The sequence below is a fragment of the Amphiura filiformis genome, chromosome 3 (assembly GCF_039555335.1).
Source record: "Amphiura filiformis chromosome 3, Afil_fr2py, whole genome shotgun sequence".
In the NCBI taxonomy this organism is placed as follows: Eukaryota; Metazoa; Echinodermata; class Ophiuroidea; order Amphilepidida; family Amphiuridae; genus Amphiura; species Amphiura filiformis.
The window spans coordinates 53,733,575-53,755,262 of NC_092630.1; the positions used below are offsets into that span (position 1 = coordinate 53,733,575).

At 35.7% G+C, this 21,688-nt stretch overlaps 1 protein-coding gene across 1 annotated transcript; it reads left to right on the forward strand.

Moving 5' to 3' along the window:
• Nucleotide 1: 1 nt before the first annotated feature.
• Nucleotides 2-21,277, forward strand: LOC140148729 (cilia- and flagella-associated protein 99-like). Its single transcript, XM_072170777.1, has 16 exons — nucleotides 2-98; nucleotides 4,569-4,691; nucleotides 5,331-5,475; nucleotides 6,596-6,690; nucleotides 7,699-7,811; nucleotides 8,603-8,694; nucleotides 9,648-9,733; nucleotides 12,165-12,245; nucleotides 12,591-12,832; nucleotides 13,765-13,969; nucleotides 14,500-14,641; nucleotides 15,644-15,696; nucleotides 16,842-16,982; nucleotides 17,575-17,738; nucleotides 19,400-19,577; nucleotides 20,740-21,277. The coding sequence occupies exons 2-16, from the start codon at nucleotides 4,584-4,586 to the stop codon at nucleotides 20,893-20,895; spliced, it is 2,001 nt and encodes a 666-aa protein (XP_072026878.1). The 5' UTR covers nucleotides 2-98; nucleotides 4,569-4,583; the 3' UTR covers nucleotides 20,896-21,277.
• The last annotated feature ends 411 nt before the right edge of the window (nucleotides 21,278-21,688 follow it).

The following is a 21,688-nucleotide window of genomic DNA, read 5'->3' on the forward strand; positions in this document are numbered from 1 at the left end:
CTCATCCGGTAAATGCTTTGCTTGACAACAAATTTTGATGCAGGGGTGATCAAGAAATCCTTTATTTCGTGAAGTTATGCAGCGAAAACTGTAAACAGGTAAACAAGATGAAAATTAAGAAATGTGTTTCCATCTGAACGTCAAATTTAGGAAAATTCCGTTTTTAAGACAGTTTTTATACGTGTACTTTCCGAGCGTTGCCAAGGACTAATTTTCACTCAGTAAGCTTATCCTCATCCAGTTCAGCTTCAGCTTCAGTTCATGTATTGGGCAGGGGGTTGACAGTGGTTCGCCGATTCTCCAAATTTGGCCCCGAAACACAAAATGTGACACACATATGGGGGCCGCCATGCCTAACAATATGTCCCGGGGGGCCACTGCCATTACAAGGACAAAGTGGACACCATGCCTGTCCATGCCATGCACGTGTACAAAAACGAGTAAACAGGGTAGTTTTTCACGGACGGGCGATGTACGCGCGTACAGTGCAAAGGGTGCCAGAATTGCCAAAATCGGAAAAAAAGGGTACGGTATACTTTTACAACAGCTTGGATGCGTGTAAAGCCGTATATATTTTACTATTCATGAAAATAAAACATTTGAGACATAAGTCATAAGTCATAATCGTGTCGTAATCAATCGTAGCTAATCGTGTTTTGTGCCGGTGACCCGGTTCGGTGACAATCCCGACTTCTGTTTACATTCTATGATTCTATTTTTAACCCAGCGAGGCAGCGACTCCGGGAGAGTTGTCGCAATTGAGCAATAGCGGGACCCCTGATAAAGTAGTGATAATCCCCATACAGGAGAAGGTACTACGCACACTGTCTCTACATATTTCTGCGCGATATTGACCTGGGAACTTAGGCTAACATACGGTGGTTCTCCACGACATAAACGGGAATTCATCCAGCAAAGGCTCACTTGAAAAGGGTTTGATTTCAGACTTGATTTGAAAATACTTGTTTAGGGTGGGGAAAACATGACAAAATACTTGTTTAGGGTATTCTGAGATCGAAGGATAATTACTTGTTTACGGTCCATTTTGAAAGTCCATACATGAGCATGGTGTCCACCTTGTAATGGCAGTGGCCCCCCTGGGCAATAGGTATGCCAGGCAAACCTTAGTTAACACATTTGCTAGTCAGTGAAATTCGCCTAGACCAGGGCCCAAACACAATACAATTTCAAATTTTTTCAGGAACAGGTCGGTCAAGAAAACCTACATAAACATGTTTTCTATACTTCACTTGACCCAAATATATGATTTTTTATGGTGATGAGACACTCACACGTGTGGAATTTTAGAGGGATTTTGATAGCAGTTCCATTAAAACAAAAGCTGCTATCATCATGAGCAGCGTTCGAAATTTTGGTTGTCCGGTTGCCCGGGACAACTAAAAAAATCGCCGGACAACCAAAAATACTGATTCGGTTGTCCGACGGACAACCATAAATCTAGCCAAAAGTCACATTTGTAGGCCTACGGACAACCAAAAACTTAGACGGACAACCAGAAATTGTAATCTGGTTGTCCGTGGGACAACCATTTATTTTTCCTAAATTCGAACACTGATCATGAGACTAAGATCTAGAAACACCCCCGTAATGCTGTTTTTGGGAATTTTGCTAGCAGAATCTTTTTGATGAAAGTCGATCTTTGACAAGATGTAACTTTGCCACGGAAAGTGCTATGACAAAAAGGTTTTCAGTTTTGGCTTTCTTTACTCAAGGGCTTTTATTTGATATATAAAATGATGCAGTTTGCTGGCAAATTTAAATTCACCTGGCATACCTACTAACAAGCGCGCCGGGGTGCTAACGAGCGCGTCCGTTAGCACCCCCGCTGTCATGGCTACGCGTACAGTTACGCGTTCCCAACTGTTAATCATCGGGGGTCAATCACCTCGAGCTTGACAACGATGATCTAAATAGACTATTGTCAAGTCTTACGTGTAGGCGTGTAACTCAGGGTTAATTTCGTGTTTGAAAAGATTTTTTCTTGTATATCTTGGCCAGGATAGCAGGTGCTGTGTATGTGTTTATACAGGACAGGTGGTGGTCGCCATGCATCCTCTAAATTCAGTAAATTTTCATCGTCAACCGTGTAATTGAATGGGATTATTTTGAAATTTTAAAACGCTTGAAATATCACAAACAAATAGGCCTATGTTAATAAATAATATAAATACAAGCTAAAACCGTTGGGATTCGATAATGAACCCCACAAAACTAACCGAGTATAATTATGGAAAATGCCATATGGCCCGGCTCTATCATGCCACTCGCCGCCTGTGTTTATATTTCATTTTGTTTAAGGCCAAGTAAATAAAAAAACATGTTTCTCTTCCCCTCCCGCTTCCTTTTTTGAAGATTTTGCATTTTTCTTGTTATTTTGCATTCTTTCTGTCATAACTTTTTGTAAAGATACTAGAGAAGTTGCAACTTCTTCTTATAAGCCTTTACAATAGTATTAGGCCAAATAAAAAAATAAAACATGTTTCACGTCCCCTCCCGCTTCCTTTTTTGAGGTTTCTTCAATTATATTTTTATTTTTTGAAATTCAGTTAAAACTTTTCAAAAAATATGTCTAAGAAGTTAAGATGCTTTCTATAGCCTTGGTAATACATGTACAAGAAACACTTATGGAAGGTTTGTAGTAATTAGAGGGGCCTATCTGTCATAGAACAACAAATAAAAAAAGGCCTCCTTTTTGCAGGCATTATTGTATACACTAGTAAAACAGCTCTAATTATGGGTATTTACACAGATTTTGCGATAAAAAATAGAAAATAAAAAGCCCCCTCTTCACCCGGACGTGAAACATGTTTTTTATTTTACTTGGCCTTATTAGAAGCATTTGTGGAGTGGGTTGACCTTCTAATCGCGGGAGCATGTGTGGCCGAGTGGATAAGGCGCCCGACTCATAATCCATAGGTTGAGTTCGAGCCCGCTTTCGTGCCAATGTGTTGTGTCCTTGGGCAAGGCACTTTATCCTCATTGCCCACTGGGGGATGGGGTTGGGTTGGATTGGATGTTTGTATAGTTGTTTGTTTCAATGTTGCAATATTGGCGCTGATTAAGCTGCTGCCTGCAAATTGCATTGTGTCTGTTTAGGTGTGTTTATTGTACAATTCTAGTAATTTGACCTGCGGGTCACCATTAGAGTTTGAAATAAAACCTTCCTTCTAATCTTTACGCTATAAAAAGGATAAAAAGCGTCTAAATAGGGCAATTACGATAGTTACTAAGCCAGAGATTTTCGGGCGGGCTCGCGGGTACCCGCCCAAGATTACATTATTCGGGCAGGAAATACCCTGCCCGGGTGCCCGAAATTCCAAAATTCTAGGATCATTCATGGTTGACCCAGGCCCCTGACAGTAAATTTCGCTGATCCCCATGTTCTTTTCCATCCCAGCTCGATCTAACCAGCGATTCCCGCTGTTGTTCTGGTTCCACGCCAGCACCCCTGGTACACGCATGGAGGCCATTGCATTCAGTATGTAGTCAGATTCGATGAAGCATGACACCATGTAAAGCAATGGAAGTTCAGAAGTAAACACAGCCGATCACGACAGGCGATTGCATCAAAAATATTGCTAAAATTACACTTCAGCCAAATTTTAGACTGTCCAAAATAGGCAAATCTTGCTCAAAAGATGCAGTTGACTCATCGAAATAACTTTCATCCAAATTTCAACATTAACAGAATAAATAGCCTCTGTTGCAAAAAATTGCACCGCTGTCTGTCCAAAAACGATAGCAACGCTGCTCTACAAAATGTAGCATAGTTTGTTTGGATCCTCCAAAACATACTGTGTGTGCGATGTCAGAAGTCACACAACAAAGCTGTTGGTCCTGTGTATAGGAAGAGTCATCCTTGTGTATGTTAAGTGTCAGAGCTATACAATTAAATAGAAGGAGGACCATACCAGGTTCTGATATCATGCAGTATGCATGTACATTAGGGTTGGGCGAAAAACAGAAAAAATTTTACTGGGGTACATACTAGTATTATGCTGAAATATCAGTAAGATCAAAGTATGTTTCACCCAGGCAGCAGATTTTCACAATATCCAAACTTTTTTGCTATTTCTTACTCTATAACTCTATGTAGGGAAATCAGTAGAAACAATCTGGGAAAAGTAGGCATTCAGATGCCATCCTAACCAATATTAAACACTTCGGGTAGTTTGTTTGGGTAAATTGTTTAATATTGGCAATGATGTCATCTCAATGCCTACTTTTTCCAGGTTGTTTCTACTGATATCTCTATATAGAGTTATACAGTAAGAAATAGCAAGTAACTTAAGTAGGGATTTTGTGAAAATCTTCTGCCTAGGCGAAACATGCTCCGATCTTACTGATATTTTTTAGCACAATAGTAGTATGTACCCTAGTAAAATTCTCCGAGAGTTCCAAGTTGATCCGAGAAAAATGTGTTTTTCGTCCCACCTAATGTACATATAAAGCCCATGCGATACTGAAAAATTGAGGTCAGGACGTATATAGGAAGAAGAAGAACTAAAATTCATTTTTGCATTATTTATTTCTCAATATTATTGCAGAATATAGTTATCACCATGAATCATGCATCTCTACTCAGCCACTGTGTGGCAATTCTGAACAGTTATGACCCAAATGGTTATGGAGTTGAACAACATCTTACTACCTACATAAATCAGCATGAGGTAAGCTACACATTATTCTGTATCAAGAATTTTAAATTGAACTATCATAATTTCATGCACAACCTGGGTAAAATGTCTCGGGTAAAATGTCTCAGGTCCCATTGTGGCTGTAGCAATTTATCTAAATTATGCATTGTTCACGTTACTGTAGTATAGATTTGAATAATTGAATATTATTTATCTCATCAGTTGTTTGGAAGGTTTTGAGAAAACTGTAAACATTCTGCCTTTGGAACCGAGGAATACTAGCTCATGGGGTAATTGCCCTGAGGGATATTGGGAGATCCAAAGCAAAATGTTTAGAACTTTCACAATGCCTAATACCTGAATTTATTAACCAAATTCATAGTTCTGTCACTTTTAACTCATTGCTGTGCAAAGATACACTGCCTAGTGTATGGGGTGAAAAGAAATTCTACAATTACATTCTGTTATGTAACTGAATGCAATTGCAGGATTTCCAACCTTTAGGAACATTTTGTGGGAGAGGAAGAGAATTCTCACCTAAGGCAAGCCCAGGCTTGAAACCTCGCCGATCGTATTCTCCTGGCCCGACAGCGCAACACCTTTTCCGCTCGGCCATCTCACCCTGAGTTACTATTTATTACAGTGAATTAATAGTTATTGTATCATTTTCAGGAACTGGAAGACACAGACGAAACTTTTATAACGGAGGTATTTTCTGGCTGTGTGCGTCATATAAAAATCATGAAAGTTGTCATAGATGGGTTTTATGTCAAAGATGGAAAGAGCTGTTTACGAGCGGATATCAATTTATACACAGGTGGGTAACATTTCATAGACACACTGGATATAAAGTTTAAAATGTGAAACAAAACCAAGAAACCTAATGTTTATACAGCTTGTGTACAGGCTATAGATGTTCCAAATATCATTGTGTAGATTGCGGTAACATCCTCATATTTTTTTAATACTGCCTGCTCCTATAATTCATAAACACAACAAGTACATGAATTTTGATTTTAATTGTGATTTCATATGTGAAATTGTAGTTAATTAGGGATTGTTTGGGCTGGTACTAGCTACAGTATGAATACAAATACAATTAGCTAAAAGATTGTGCCTATGTTCACAGGCTGCTAACAGTGCCCATCTCTCTTCCGAAGTTTTGATGCCAGATAAGTTTTGTTGCCTCACCTGGCTCCTCACCCCCCCCCCCCCACCTTTGTTCCATAACCATTAAGGTATAGGACATTTTTTTTTTTTTTTTATAGCCCCCAAATGAAATGTATTTAATTATGTTTGTACTCACTCAGGTAGCATTGTGTGTGAATTTTACATCCAAACAAAAACTATTCTTTTTTTTATGGGCATTTTAGTGTCTAAAATGGCCAAAAATTAGGGTTTTTCAATATTGCCATCCATTTCTAATCGTCATTCGTCACCCCCATAGACTTTACATGTAAAATAAAAAAAGGCTCATAAAAATTAAATAGCACCTAGTTCGGATGTAAAATTCACACAAAATGCTTTTTGAGTGATTACAAAGATAATTAAATACTTTTCATGCAGGGGCTATGTGGAATTTTTTTAATGTATTCCTTGTACAATGAAATTTCACAATAAAATGTCCATTGGAAACAAAGGTGCCCCCCCCCCCCTCCAACAGAGAGTGTCTGTTACTTACCTAACACATGCTAGTATCCATTTGAACACCTAGATGGAGAGAGGCAATAAAGGCGAAAGGTCTTTTTCTTGCCTAAATGCACAGCACAATGGCACCACTGGTGTTTTAACCTGAAAAACTTGTGAGTCAAGCCAAAGCCACTGAGCCACCCTGCCCTACAATTAAATCTACAGGCCCTTTCTTTGCATTGAAACAATTGTTTTTATCTCACTCTGTGGATTCACAATAAATAAAATTGGTTTTTTTTTCTCTACAGTTTTATGCTACCTCTCATTATACAGACTAGATGAACTTGGAATGGTTAATTTTAGGAAATTTGTAAAATGTCAAGATGTCAATAAAATGCATAGGGTAAGTAGCAGTGACATCATTCCTCAAGTTGATTATGATGTTGCTATCGTATCGTGTAACATCTCCATGTGTATCAATAAAAGCATTTTGTGTACATGTTCTACTTATCCAATTATTATGATTATTTTTTTGATGAATCCAAGTGTGTGAAAATATTGGATCCAAAACATAATAATGATAAAATCGGATGCTTTACGCCCAATATTTATTGGTCTCGCTATGAGTTTAACAATATTGGACTCGACTATGTCTCGTCCAGTATTTTAAAACTCATAGATCGACCAATAAATATGGGCTCAATCTATCCAATTTTATATCACTGTTGTGTGTATAGACCTTTTTCCTGTGACATCAATATTGGTTCCAGATGTAAACATTGAAACAACAGGTGCATTCCCAATGGCATGCAGTGTGATAAAACACTCTTCTTTGTATATTTCCACCTGTAGTTTTGTCTTCTTTCACCATTAACTTCCACAGAACAATCATTTGAACATGAACTGTGTATTGTTTAGATATTTTCTGCAAGTACAAAAGAACAAAAAAAGTGTGCTACTTGAAAAACAGGGTTTTTTTTAATCATTTTGTTTACTTTTTATTGCATGATGAACTTTTTTAAACACATATAGCAAGCAGGGCATAGCGCATCACACAGCATTTGTTGTGCACACGGGTGCGGTTATGGGGGAAAAGGTCCATATAAATAAAACATTCTGAATGAATTTCTGATATTTAAAATTTCCATCTGACATGACATCACTGACTTAGGATATTTGAATCTCCTGTTTAAGAAAAAAGTTATTGTCTCTTTTCTCATTATGATATATTCAGAGACAGTTTGCTTTGAAATGATTTAAATATGAGAAGGTCTGGAAAAATTTCCTAAATTTAGATGTATGTATATTGATGGCTGGATAAATATTTGGATGAATGTTAAATGAATAAAATGTTTGTACAAGTATCAATCTAATGTTATACTAATCTAGCAACCTCTTGTTACTTTTCCAGTTTTTAGCTTTCTTCTTGGACGAAAAGAATCTAAAGTCTTGGATAAAGGATGAATGGTGTAAAATCTATGAACATAGTTATGTACAAGTACAGCTCATATCTCCCATACTCAGGTAAGATACAGTGTTCAAAATAAGCACTTATCCGCTTATCCTCTTGTCTAAAAATCACTGAGGACAACCATGATGAGCCGTGCACTTGTCAGATAGACAACCAATATATTTTACCTCCAAAATCATGATTTATAATAAATAAATAAACCTTGACATCATGTTTCAAAGTCATATCATCAGCCTGCTACGCTAATTGCCTAAGTCATTTTTACATGTTTTTCATTTGCAATTTTGATTTTTTGAGTAATAAACCCATAATTAATCACAATTTCCAACCATGCAACAGTATTTTCTTCACAATTCCTCAATGCCTTTTCACAATCATCGCAGGGCACCGTATGTTCATATGTTCAGTTCCCTGGGGTTCCAAATTCATAGCTATGGTATAAAAACATAAAACAAATTTGATTTTTTTGCACCAACAAAATTATTACTCATTTTGGGGATAACTTAAATATTTTGAGGACAAGCAGAATTTATGCTTAGGTTTTCCACAGGACAAGCTCCTTTATTTCCTTATTTTGGACACTGGGTAAGATAATGTACATATGATATCAAATCAGTATCATCTAGTATCTAGGAAGTTAAAATTAAGAAAGACATCATAAAATTGCTCAACTAAATTGCTCATCTAATAAAATATTGTGTAGTTAAAATAGAGTGGTTAGCTTTTAATGCTAGCAAAGTCTTATTGGTGGCATATGATAATAATAGGACAATGATTATGTTTTCCATCAATGAATAGTCTATAAGATCAAATCATAAAAATGCATTACACTTTACTTCAACAGATGGCTTCCAGAACTTGAGGAACTAGTGAAACAGTTAGGTGAAAGAATAGCCAATAAAGTGCAACAGAAAAAGAGAACGAAAACACCGACAGGTCAGTTGAAGCTTATTCATACTTGGGATTCTGACATGATTTAAAATAAATGTTTAGATATTTTTGAATTTTAACTATAAATTTAATTAAAGGAAAGAAAAATTTAACATTTCACCATCCAAATAGGTTACACAATCAAGACGAGTAAGTCACAATTTTCAAAATTTGATTTTTGTTCATTATTCATTTGCACTTTTTTCAAAAGTGTGGTCAAAAGTCCCATTATAACTAGTCTATGGAAAAGTTATGAAAACAAAACATAAGAATATTCAAAATCAATATTAGTGACGTAGGACTCATTCCTCTTAAGGTTATTGATTATTTTAAACTGTTGTGATTTGGTAGTTCACAGCATCTTACGAATGGTAGTGAGCTTTGGCAAAAACTGCATTGCTCAATTCATAGGGAATGTGTAGAAGAATTAAAATATCATAGATATACTTTTATAGGTGCTGCGGTTCTTGAGTTACGTTGTAAAGAGGGCTGAAACAACAACACTTTTGTAAAAGCGTACATAACTCATTAACAACAATAAATTAAGCAAGTTTGCAAAGTATACGATTTGTAGAATAAACTTTTGCAAAACATCAAGGTGTTATTTTTCAATAATATATTGATCTAGATAATGAAAATCGATTTTTAGGTTGCTACGAGCAAAAATACCTTTTCTACCCTTAACCATGCCACATGTGTTGATAATGGCTAGTTAGGCCAAATGGTCATCATTTAGTTTTATATAATGTTGACGATATGAATGACACAGTCTTACCATAAATTTACATAATGTCAATGGGAACAGTGTAAATGTATGTTCTGTTATTATTTTCCTCTATCCTAGCATGGATTTAGTTTCTACAAAAGTAGGATAAGTTGACATCTTGTTGTAGATCTATGTATAAGTGGAATGTATATCCATCAGTGTAACTTTATATTACTGTTATTGTAATTTTCAGAAGTAAAAGCATTCAACATAACCCAAGTCAGACCCAGAAGTGTTCCAGTTCCAGAGAAGATTCCTAGTGTCCAAAAACCAAATCCAGTGAGTACTTTTATTTTTGATTTTTTTTTACACACCATTAAGGGATCTGGAATGAGCATTTTGAGCGTTTAGCCAGTATTTTTTGTGGGACATGAGAGCACATCAGACATATCGAATTGCATTCTAAATACGAAGAATGTCTTTCTGATATCAAATAAATTTTCATTTTTTGAAATTCACGATGTAATACAATTTTAATGACAAATTATTAAAATTTGATATTTTTCACATTTTTGATATATAACAGTCCTCGAAGTAAATTTTATAAATCTAATGATATATTCTTAAAGTGTGTGTAGCTGGGAGGAAAAGCCGACGATCAATTGAAAATTTTGACCTTTCATGGAATGGAATTTTTTCCCCAAAAGACCTCATTTTTTTTTGTGTGTTTTGGGAAAAATCCATATCTTCAATATGAAAGGTCAAAATTTTCAATTGATCGTCAGCTTTTCATCCCACCTATATACACTTTAAGTACATATTATCAGATTTATAAAGTTTACTTCGAGGGCTGTTAAATATCAAAAATATCAATTTTTAAACATTTGCCATAAAGTGTGTATTACATCGCAAATTTCAAAAAATCAAAATTATTTGATATCAGAAGGACATTCTTCGTATTCAGAATGCCATTCGATATGTCTGATGTGCTCTAATGTCCCACAATAAATGCTGTCCAAAGGTTCATACTCCACCCCTTAATCAATGGGCATAAAATCAGACATTTGCATTTTTAAGAAAGTGAGTATATTAGTGATTCACACAGAAGAAAATATAAAATAATAAGACCAAAAATGACCTGATAGGATCAAATTTGATATTTTCGTCATTGTGGAGGTGGCTGTCCATATAGACACTTACTGCAACACACAAGTGAAGTTGGGCTTCAGTTTGGTTTTGTTGATTTCTTCCATTTTTTCAATTCTTTATTTATTTCAAGCTACCTAAGGGACCGCTCATTATTTCCAGGGGAGGGGGGGCCGGGAAAAATGTAGGGGGGGCTATGTGATTTTCACTTTAACAAACAGGGGGGTTATGTGATTTTATTTTTCCTGATAGGGGGTCAGGTGAAATTTAATATTAAATTATTCACTATGATTATGATTCACTACAATATTGGCCATTTTAGCCACAAAAATGTCAATTTTTGCGTGCTTCGCGCGAATTTATTCCTGCACCATATTTTGAGTTTAGCTTCAATATGGCAACATTTTTGTGCGCTTCTCACGCATTTGTGTCATAAACTTATTCTCTCACCAAAAGGTGCTGGATTCACATAATACTTCAAGAAATTTTTCCAACAACCTCATGTCAAAAAGAAATCTATATTACACCACTGTTCATCAGCACCTTAGCCATATGGCAGGGTGGCAAGTCAGTCCCCTCCCCTGCTCAGTCGACAGATGTAGGCCTATTGTGACAAAACTTATGATTTGCATCTTCCTTTTGGTCTATTTTAGACCCTAAATTAATCCCATTTTTTAGTATCAAAATGCCAAATTGCTGCGCGCTTCGCGCATTTATCTCAGAAAACCATTCTGTGAGATCTGCGAGACGTGCCCTTGTAAATTCTGGTGTTTTTTTCATCTTGAATTTGAACACGAATGTCAAAAATGAGAGTTATAATTCCATCCATTCTATAATGTAAATCATAAATAAGAGTGCTATAGGCAGCTCCTCTGATAGCTTCTGATGCTTGGAAAAAGCATAAAACTTGTATACTGGATCAAAATACTGGGACTAAATTAACCAAAAGTTGTGAAAGCCCTATGCATCATCCTTTGGAATGATTTTAGGGCACATATTGTCCTTAATTTGTTAATTTTAGTGTGTTTTTTTCGCGCGCTTCGAGCGCATTTGTCCCGGTATTAATGTTCTTTTAGTAGCAGGTCAGTGGGACGATTTGGAAATTTTGCCCCCTGGCTCGGTGACGCCTCTCTTTGAATTTTAGCATTGAAATAGCATATTTTCTGGGGACAGCTTGGAAAAAAACTTGGATTACAATTGTGGGGAGAGGGTGTCTTCTATCGAAGAGCCAGAGGTGGCAATCATTTTGCCATGCCCAGGGGCCATCAAAAGGTGAATCCGGCCATGGTATACCAGCAAAATGTATTTCTCGATGTGAGGGGGGGGGGGGGGTTACGTATTTTTTTTGGCAGCAATAGGGGGGGTTATGTAATTTTAGATGCTGCTAATAGGGGGGGTTGTGTAACTTTATGAACTCAATTTTGAAATCCTCCGGCCCCCCCCTATAAATAATGAACGGTCCCTAATGAAACTTTTAAAGATGTATCCTTTACATTTATACTTTTCTTTAAATGATATGATTTCCTGGGGCTCTGATAGTGCCTTTAAATTTCCTTTGTACCCAACACCACTTTCATTTGCCAATTCAACAAGTAAATTATATAAATTTTCTTGTATTACTCAGGTCCCCAAGACAACTTTCACAAAACCAAAAGAAGCAAAATTGATCAAGGAAGCAAGAGAACGCAATAGAAGGAGAGCTGAGGTAAGTTGATCATATTAGCAACTTATGTTACTATGGAAATTGACATTTTTTTTAAACAGTTCTTAAAATAGCATTGGCACATCATTTTGTTTATTTGTAAATCAAGAGTAATTAACATCAGCATCATAAGTCTGTTTTAACAAAATAAGGGTATTGGGCAATTCCAGTTGAAATCCATACACCACCTATGAAAGACACAGCCTTAATTTTCCAAACAGGGAAACAGTTAAGTTAACTCATTCTTATATGTTGTTCCCAATATCTCTCTTCTTCAGTATACTTCAGTAGCAACGTTATCTTATATAATGTAAAATTTACATTACATTCTATCTTCTACTTAATCAGGAGCAACTATTAGAAGCAACCAAGGACCAATTTTTCTGTGCAAATACAGAGAAGTCAGACAAGACTCTAATAAGACTGGAGGAAATCAGAATTATGGAAGACAGCAAACTACAGTTTGATAAGAGCAAGGCACGTCCACTGCCTCAGTCAGTGACAGAGAATGTTCCTATCAAATTGAATGCAGCAGCCATATTGAGAGAAGGTGCTCTGTATCAAAGAAGGGAAGACAAAGAGTTGAAAAAGTAAGCGTTTCTGTTGGAAACCAAGTTTTCCAAGATGTTGATGATTTATGACATTTAAATAATGTTTGGCAAACATGTGTAAAACATTATTTTGGACATACTGACTCGAGTATAGTCCCACCCCGTTTTTAGGTGAACATTTTTCAAAATTGGGGGTGGGAATATACTCAAATAAAAAATTATATATATATTTTTTTTAAAGTTATTTATTTTTTCGGTTTTGTAGTATCCCTGGACCCACAGCTATATGCTAGGATCATTCATGGTTGACTTAATGCATACAAATTCAATGCATTTTGAAATCATTAATAGAGTATGACATGAATAAAAATTATCACTTTTCATATTAAAATACAAACAAGCATGCAATTTTTAAATTTTTTTTAGTAAGTCAACCATGAATGATCCTAGCATATAGCTGTAGGTCCAGGGACACTACAAAACTGAAAAAATAAATGACTTAAACCTTCTTTTTTTTTTTACAATTTCTGAAATTTTTCTAAAACTTGGGGTGGGACTTTACTCGAAGATGGGACTATACTCGCATCAGTACGGTACTTGTTACTTGTATTCAATTGAAGTATAAAATTAAAGTAACACTTTGATAGCTTTTACAGAAAGACTGTCGGAACATAATAAGTAATGTCAGAAAACATTGAAAAATATTTCATAAACAAGATTAAACAGACAAGGGAATGTTTACACATACCACTAAGCAAGCTCCAAAATTTATCTGAAAATTAAATGGTTAATACAGAGGAAGCCTACATTATATGATTAATTGGGGGTAGGTCAGTAACTTGCTTTATTTATGCAGATTTACCAATGAACCAGATCACTTTTATTTAGTCTAGCTTGGAAAAGATTGTCTCAAAGTGTTATTTATTGTTATCACCTAGTTAACAAAATCTACCATATCTTTTGCCATACAGGTTAGAAATGTTAGAATCTGGTGCAAAAGATGGCTCTGAATTCCTGGAATGGCAACAGAGTATGAGACAGAAGGACATGGATGCTAACCTAGCAGACATTGAGAGGCGCCGACTGGAAGGCAAACTGAGTCATGAGGAAGCCATCTTGGCCAGACAAAATCTCATACAAGAAAACAGACAGAAAGTTTTGGAAATGAAGGAAGAGGTTGGTGTGAACAAAATTTTGTATTTAATCATTGTATAACCTGGATTAATTAGCATATATTCATAATTAGAGTGGACTTTCATATCAGTTACTTCTGAGGATTAGTATAAATGGTGCTACACTTGGGGAGATTCTGAATATGTTTTTAGAAAAGTTGAGCGTGTTAAGCTGTAACAGCTATGGATTACTATGGTTGGTCAACATGACTTTGATAGCAAGTGTGTGTGTTTCAAGAAGTATATTTATTTGAATTAATTTCAAATGAACGATAACCGTCATTTAAATGCGATTTTAGATTACAACTTTACCTGTTTACATTTACATCATATGAAGTAAATTGCGACTCATACGATTTGCTACATAAAAAACACTGTATACATTGGATAAATAACATAAAAATTCAAGTAAAATAGTTTATCATGCCTTTATTTTATCATAATTTTGTACATCAAATTCAATACCCACTGACAATGAATATTCAACTTAAAACAGTTTTGCTATATTAATCAATTTCACTATCATTTTCACAGGCCGAGCAAATGATGCAAGAGTTTGTAGCCAAGCGCCTTGAGGAGGAGGAGGTGCTGAAGAAAATGGTAGAAGACACCATAGCCGGGCATCAGAATGCAAAGGAAGCTAAAGTCAGAATGCAGGAAACAAAGAGAAAGATAGGTAAGCATTGTTGTGATGCAAATATCTAGGAAATTAGGGTTCACATAAAAGTGTAAGGTGTAAGAAAACTTTCTCATTTTGTCTTCATGATTGGATCCAAGGAGATTAAACCCAAAGGTCCGTATGCACAAAACTATTTAGGCCATGTCTAAAGTTAGACCTGGTCCAACTTATTTTGTGCATACGGACCAAAGAGAACCGACTACACTATGTGTGCATGTCACTTTTGGAGGTGTACCTCCAGATTATTTCACCATGCACGTAGTAAATTTCAATTTAAAGTGTATGTTTGCATTCTGCATCTAATGGTTTGTAACAATAACATGTGTTTTAAAAGCACTATCTATGCAAACCTTTGTAACACTTAAGGTTGAAGATGCAATTCATCATTTGATGTATGGTGTTTGCTGATAAATGCGTGAGGTACACTTTTTGGTCTCCATGCCTGGCAAACCAATATGGCAGATTTATAATAGTGTTACACTTGATGGAAGTATGAGTTGGTTCTCTGTGGGGGTTAATCTCTTTGGCTTTATCACACTCTGATTGAAATAACTGATTTCTCTTTTGGTGTAATTAAAGGAAGGTGAAGTTGACTCCAATTCAAAGATATTACAACAGCACATACACTGTTTATTCTTACGGTTTACAGCGCTAGCTGATGCAATCACAGTGAACTTAGTGTTCTTACAAGTGTTGGGATATTTCAGTTGAAATCCATACAACTCCTATGGAAGGCTTGATCTTGCCCACACAAGGAGTGTGAATTTCAAATGGAGTTACCTGAATGGGTCATTCCTTTTGAAATCTACACACCTTGTGTGAGAGATTAAGATCACATCTTCTATAGGGGGAGTATGAATTTCATCTGGAACAACCCATAGATGAAAAAGACATCACACAGGTCTACATGAGATGATCCCCATCAAACATGAACAATAAAATGCCAGATTTGTAGATTGAGTGTGATATTAATGTATCTCTAATTTTTGTCTTGTTTAGCTGCTGAAGTCAGTGAGGAGAGCCAAGAGCTCCTACAAGAAGCAATGCAACGGGTAAGTCATAACTGCAGAAGTGAAGTGTACAAAACAATACAATTTCCTACATAGCAGATAACTCTTCCATCTTATAAATTCAAGTAAATAACATTGCTAAACACTTTTATTCAACACAAAAAGATGTATTGGAAGATTTGATTTAGGACCAGCAAAAAAAATTGTCAGAATATTTGTTACATTAAAGCATCTCGTAACACCGAGACCAAATTGCATGATAGTTTACAGTATTAAAAACAGAAGAAAGTATAATGTCAAATCAAGTTTGTTTTGAGATCCTCAGATCTCACATACTTGAGGCTGAGTCTACATGGTTACCATAAGCAAAAACATTGAAATAACAGTTACAACTTGGTGTGTGTTTTAATAGTGAGCAACAAATTGTTAGTCACACTAACTTGTTATTACAATAATTATAGGCCCAAATTGGAAAACCTTATTTCCCAGGGAAAGATCAGACAGCATGCCATACCATGGTCAGTCGGTAACATGAGTAGGTTTATTTCACCTTGAAGGCATGGATAGTCTTGCTAATATGGGCTAACTTTCCCCTGTGCCATCCAATGTGCCATGAATTAATAGGACTACTGGTACATTGTATTTACTGGTCAGGTTATACTCTAATTTCCACATCTGTTGTTTCTAGCTGTGGTATTTAGTATTTAAACATATGATCGGAACACAATTAAGACATACCTCAAAATTAGAGTCACAGCTTTGACTTTCATCAGGAGACTGGAAATCCAAGTTAGGGATCAGTGATCCTTTGGACTCTTGACCCCAAAACATGATCATACGCTCTTGGAAAATATGGGAAGAGACTTACGCATCATACACTGGGACATACAAATATTCAACTATTACAAACTAGCACACAAGATCAAATTACTGATGCTTAATCATCATTCTTAATACATCAATATACAGGGGAAAGAAGAATCACGCATCACACACTAGCACAATTAAACATGAAATTACAATGGAAACATGACATGCATAGGCAGATAAACCAGAGAATACTCCAGACATACTGCCTGTGCGGGAATTTAACCCGTTGATAACTTTATTTGGTAATGTTATTTAAATGACGTCACTATATGTTTCATATTTCATTCTTAACCCAAGAATTGTTGTTATTATAACAGGCTGAAGCTGAGATGAAGCGTAAGATGGAATTGATTCAACAAATCCGTGCATTAGAATCTGTACCTAAAGACAGAACCAAGATGGTTGATTGGACGGCTACATCTGGCCAAGGATTGCTGTCAGAGATGTCCATTGCTGAGGTAAGTACTATGAAGGACTTCACCTGTCCGAATTTGTTAGTGTTGCCGCTGTGTATTGAATAAAATCACTACTATATAGTAGTCCCGTATTCATATATACTAAACTTGATATTGTGAATGTTCAAGAGTACACTCTGTGATCTTGAATATGTGCTGTGAGCGAAATGTACATACACAACAACATAACACAGCTGTACAACTCATGACTTATAGAAACCCTGTTGGACATGCAAACAGGTAAAAATTGATTGCGAAGAATGTGGTCCATTATATCTGTGTTTACTCTTTCGTTGTTTACTTGCCATTGTCATTCACCAGAAGACCAACAATTTTAAATATGGTCAAACTAACAGGAGCTTGAAAAGCTGAACTTGTTCATTATATTCCAAAATAGGCTGATTTATCATACTTTTATCAGGGAGTTTGTACTCAACCTGTTTCCACTTGTATAATTGGTATGTTAATGTAGAATATATCTATGTATGCCTGCAAATATTTGTTTATTTTGATTACTCTCACCATCATAGTTCAGTCAATTTCCTTCATGTTGTTAGTTATTGACTATCGAACTTGTGTTGTTTCCATTTTGTAGTTGAGAGAGCGCCTTTCTCTTTTGAAAGTAGAAGAGCAAGAAGCCAGAGAGAATAAGAGAGATGAGATTTTAGAGAATAAAGAAGCTAAAGACAGACTGTTGATGGAGAAACTTGAGCAGATATCTAAACACAGAGCAGCAGAAGGACAAGCTGCAGCTCTAAGGTCAGTATTAAGTGTGACACGTTTGCATTGCAGAGTTCAAATTGCAGTCAAATTTTTAGGCACACATGAGACAAAGCAACAGAAATTCACTATTTACACAAGATTTATGTGACTTTGCTCCTCTTCATTTGTTAATGATAAATGATATAAAAAATAGTTATATAAAAGTGTATGGGGAAGATAATATTGTCATGCAATTCTGAACTGGTCATCTTCTTCTATACATATGTATGGATTGCAATATTATTATAAAAGCTAGATAAAGAATATGCATCATGCTAGTGTCAAAGATAACATTGGCATTTATTAAATATTCTTACATTGTCGTATTTCCAGTATATATTTTAATCCGTTTCATTCAGTCAGTAATGTCTCAAATTACAAAAACAAGCATTTGATTGACTTATTTCAATTTCATAATACTTATGTGAGGTTTGCAAACATAGGTTTGTTTTGTAAGTAACTAGGACCATTGCTTTTTCCTGTCTGTCCATTGCTTTAAATCCCTCCTGCCTCCTCTGTGATTGTGCAATTCTGCTGTAATGACTAATTAGTCTGCAACAATTTGAATACCAACATAATTTAGAATAAGAAGAATATATTTGTATATTAGTTAGGCCACACCAATCTATGTGTGGTAAATTCTTGCTTTTATCCCTCACAGATTTGGCTATTCCAGTTGAAATTTATATACCCCCTATGGAAGACATGACTTTAATCTTTCACACAGGGAGTGTGAATTACAAATGTGTTACCTTAATGGCTGACTCCATTTGAAATATGAATTTCGATTGAAATAGCCCATTGCGATAGTCTCAAGGATGTTTTCTGTCTATCCATGTGCAAAAGTATAATATGAACCCAAAAGGTCATTGTGTAGTGCATAGAAAATCCCAACCTGCAGCCTACATTCCATATCCAGTGCACAGTTATGCCCCATTCCTACAAATGCTTTGCTTTTAAGTTGTCATACCAAAGCAATTGCTATGCTATGTTTGGTTTGAAGTAAAATGCACAGTGTGCATTGCTCACCAATATGATGATTCCTAGCCAAAATTGTGGAATTTCAATGAAACGCCTTACTTGGCTGTAAACGCTATCAGAACATTTTTATCCACACAATGCAGTTTCATCCAGAGTCAAACATAGCATATCGATTGTTAATAGTTTGTTCGGAGCTCACCAAATCAATATCCATGTTTTATAATAATTGTACATAGTCGCTGGATGTAAAAACTAACTAAAATGTGTTTTTTTTACCATTATATTTCATTGTTACCATGCCAACAGGATAAAGAAGTAAGACAGATGGTCTACAATGTTTAGTGTTTATTAATTACTTTAGTACAGTGGCTAAAATAGTCTATAATATAAAGATGAATATAAGTGGAATAGCACATTCTTCAATTAAAGATCATATTTTAACCACTGCATATAGTGAAATTTGGAATTAATCAAAAATCTGACAACATTCATCCCAGGCATTCATCACTGCATGTAGTAATCAACTTCTTCAATAATTCATACATTAGTTCTTTAAAATCAATTAATTTACAACTACATAAATTTACAAAATAAAATGTAATGTATTAATAAATGACCAAAGTGTAGTTAAGTGATTGGGTTTTTATGAAATTGTTCACATTATATTCAATTGATAGAATGGAAGAGAAGAAGAAAACCAAATCCCAGAAGCCAGTAATAAAAGATCCTAAGGTGTTGGCGCTAGAAGAGAAATTGGAACAGAGAAGGCAAGAAAGATTGAAGACTACTTCTGCATCAAAAATGACACAAAGTAGACATTCTGCTGGGCGGACAAGAAGTATGGTTAAAGAGAAGGTGAGAGCCAATACATTGGTCCATGGAGATAGAAGGGAGATGAGGACTCCATTGAGCCCTGAGCATAATGCTATGATGATCTGCTGTATTCTGATTGTCTAAAATAGTGACCAAAATTGTGAATATGGGGCATTTTTTAGAAAAGGCCAAATTGACACTTAACCATTTGTCACAAATGAAGTATTCTCTTGCTTGTGCTAAATAGTCATAACTTCATGTAAGCATACTCAGAGTAAATGTCCGTTCAAACTACACCGCAATTGCATTGTGGTGCGTTACCGCACCGCATCGTACTGCAAAACACTGCATTGCAGTATCGCAGTAAATTTAAATACATTTAAACTTGGAAATGCGACGAGTTGCGTTGAGTTGCAGCAAAAAGTAATTGATATATCTGCAACACAACGCACTGCCACAGCAATTGCAGCGTAGTATGAATGGACCTTTAGCCTAGTATCGCTCAATTAAGTCTTAACGATACAGGTAGGCTAATTTTGTGCATGCTCACATGAAGGAAGGTCCTCTAAATATCACACAAAGTGAAAGGATTCCAAACAACCAGTGTGTGTTGTATGTTCAGTCTGGCTGCATTCCTGTGATTGCTATGTGTACACCCCAACAGGGTGTGCAAGGGTTTTGTGAAAGTATTGTAGAGATGGGGGTGGATCATGAATTGTGCTCACAGTAGACCAGGATTATATAACTTATAGCTGTCTAAACCCTCAATGAAGTCAAAACAATATGCTAATTTTGTGCATGCTTACATGAAAGAAGATCATTTAAAGGTTACACAAAGAGAACACATTCCAAAATCGTTGTGTGCATACAGTGTTTCTGCATTCCTTAGTTGCTATGTTTACATCCCACAATTTTGTACAAAGGTTTTGTTAAAGTATTGAAGATGCGGGGAGGGGTGAAATATTTTGTTCAGTTGATAAGGTGATGATGGAATTGAAAGATATATTCAATATGCCAACTTCAATGTTAACGCACATCATTGGTGTGAGAATGAATGAACATGTGCATCTTGTACAACAGGAAAATTGCTAATTTCAGTATTTGTAGGCCAGTGTTACAATAATATTTGAACACTATTTATGATTTCAAAATCTGTCTTTGTTTATAATAGTGTTGGTTATATGGTTTGTTTTTCACTTCACAGAAAAGACTGGAAGAGAGCAGATGGAAGGAGCTTGAGCAACGTCGAGAACGTCAAGCAGCATTACAGTCCCAAGGCATAGCGACCAATGTAGCGGGTCAGAAATTGACATCATTTGGTAGAGCAAGACAAAGAAGTGCTGGTCCTATAGCATCATAAACAGTAGTCAACTTTGTATGTCAACAGGGTTTTAAGTGATGAAAACATGTGCATATTGCTTGCTGCTTGTATTTAGAGTAAGGAAAATTGAATGTGACAAATGATGTTATTTATTGCTTAATTTTGGCCCCAATTATGTTTAGTGTTGCTGGCCAATCTTAGGGTGGATTTATACTTCATATCCAAAGTCAATAGTGATGTTGAATATTGTTTGTTACAGCAAAAAAGGATTCCACATCAGATAAAAAGTATAACCAGTGAAATGTATATTTGCTAGATCAGATTCCAAATCAATGTGATGTCAGGTTTATTTCACACTGTTTATCTGTTTCAAATTGGCTTATCGGTATTTTTAGGGCTATCAAATGCTTGTTGACATCAAGAAAGACTGAATATTTGACTTTTAATATTTATCATAAGGGGGCCCTAATAGAAAAGTGACAGGGATCATTGTTATGGCCATACAATATTTATAATTATTATCCACCTCTACTATATTCATGTATTGGGCACAATGGATAGATCAACTGTATCAAGATATATCAATTGTGTAATTCTTGTCAGCTTATAGAATAATAAAGATCACTGTTGAATCAGTATGTTAAATATTTTAATGGATGATTATCCCAAGTGAATTTTACATGGATTTCCAACTCTAAACATCAAACTCGGCAAGTCTGTTGGGCCACATTTCAAAGTCAAAAGGCGATATCCAGAAGCATCTTACACATATTATAGGTGTTCAAGATCAGGTTGGGTGGTGTTTCAGTAGATAACTTGATTCCATAAATGT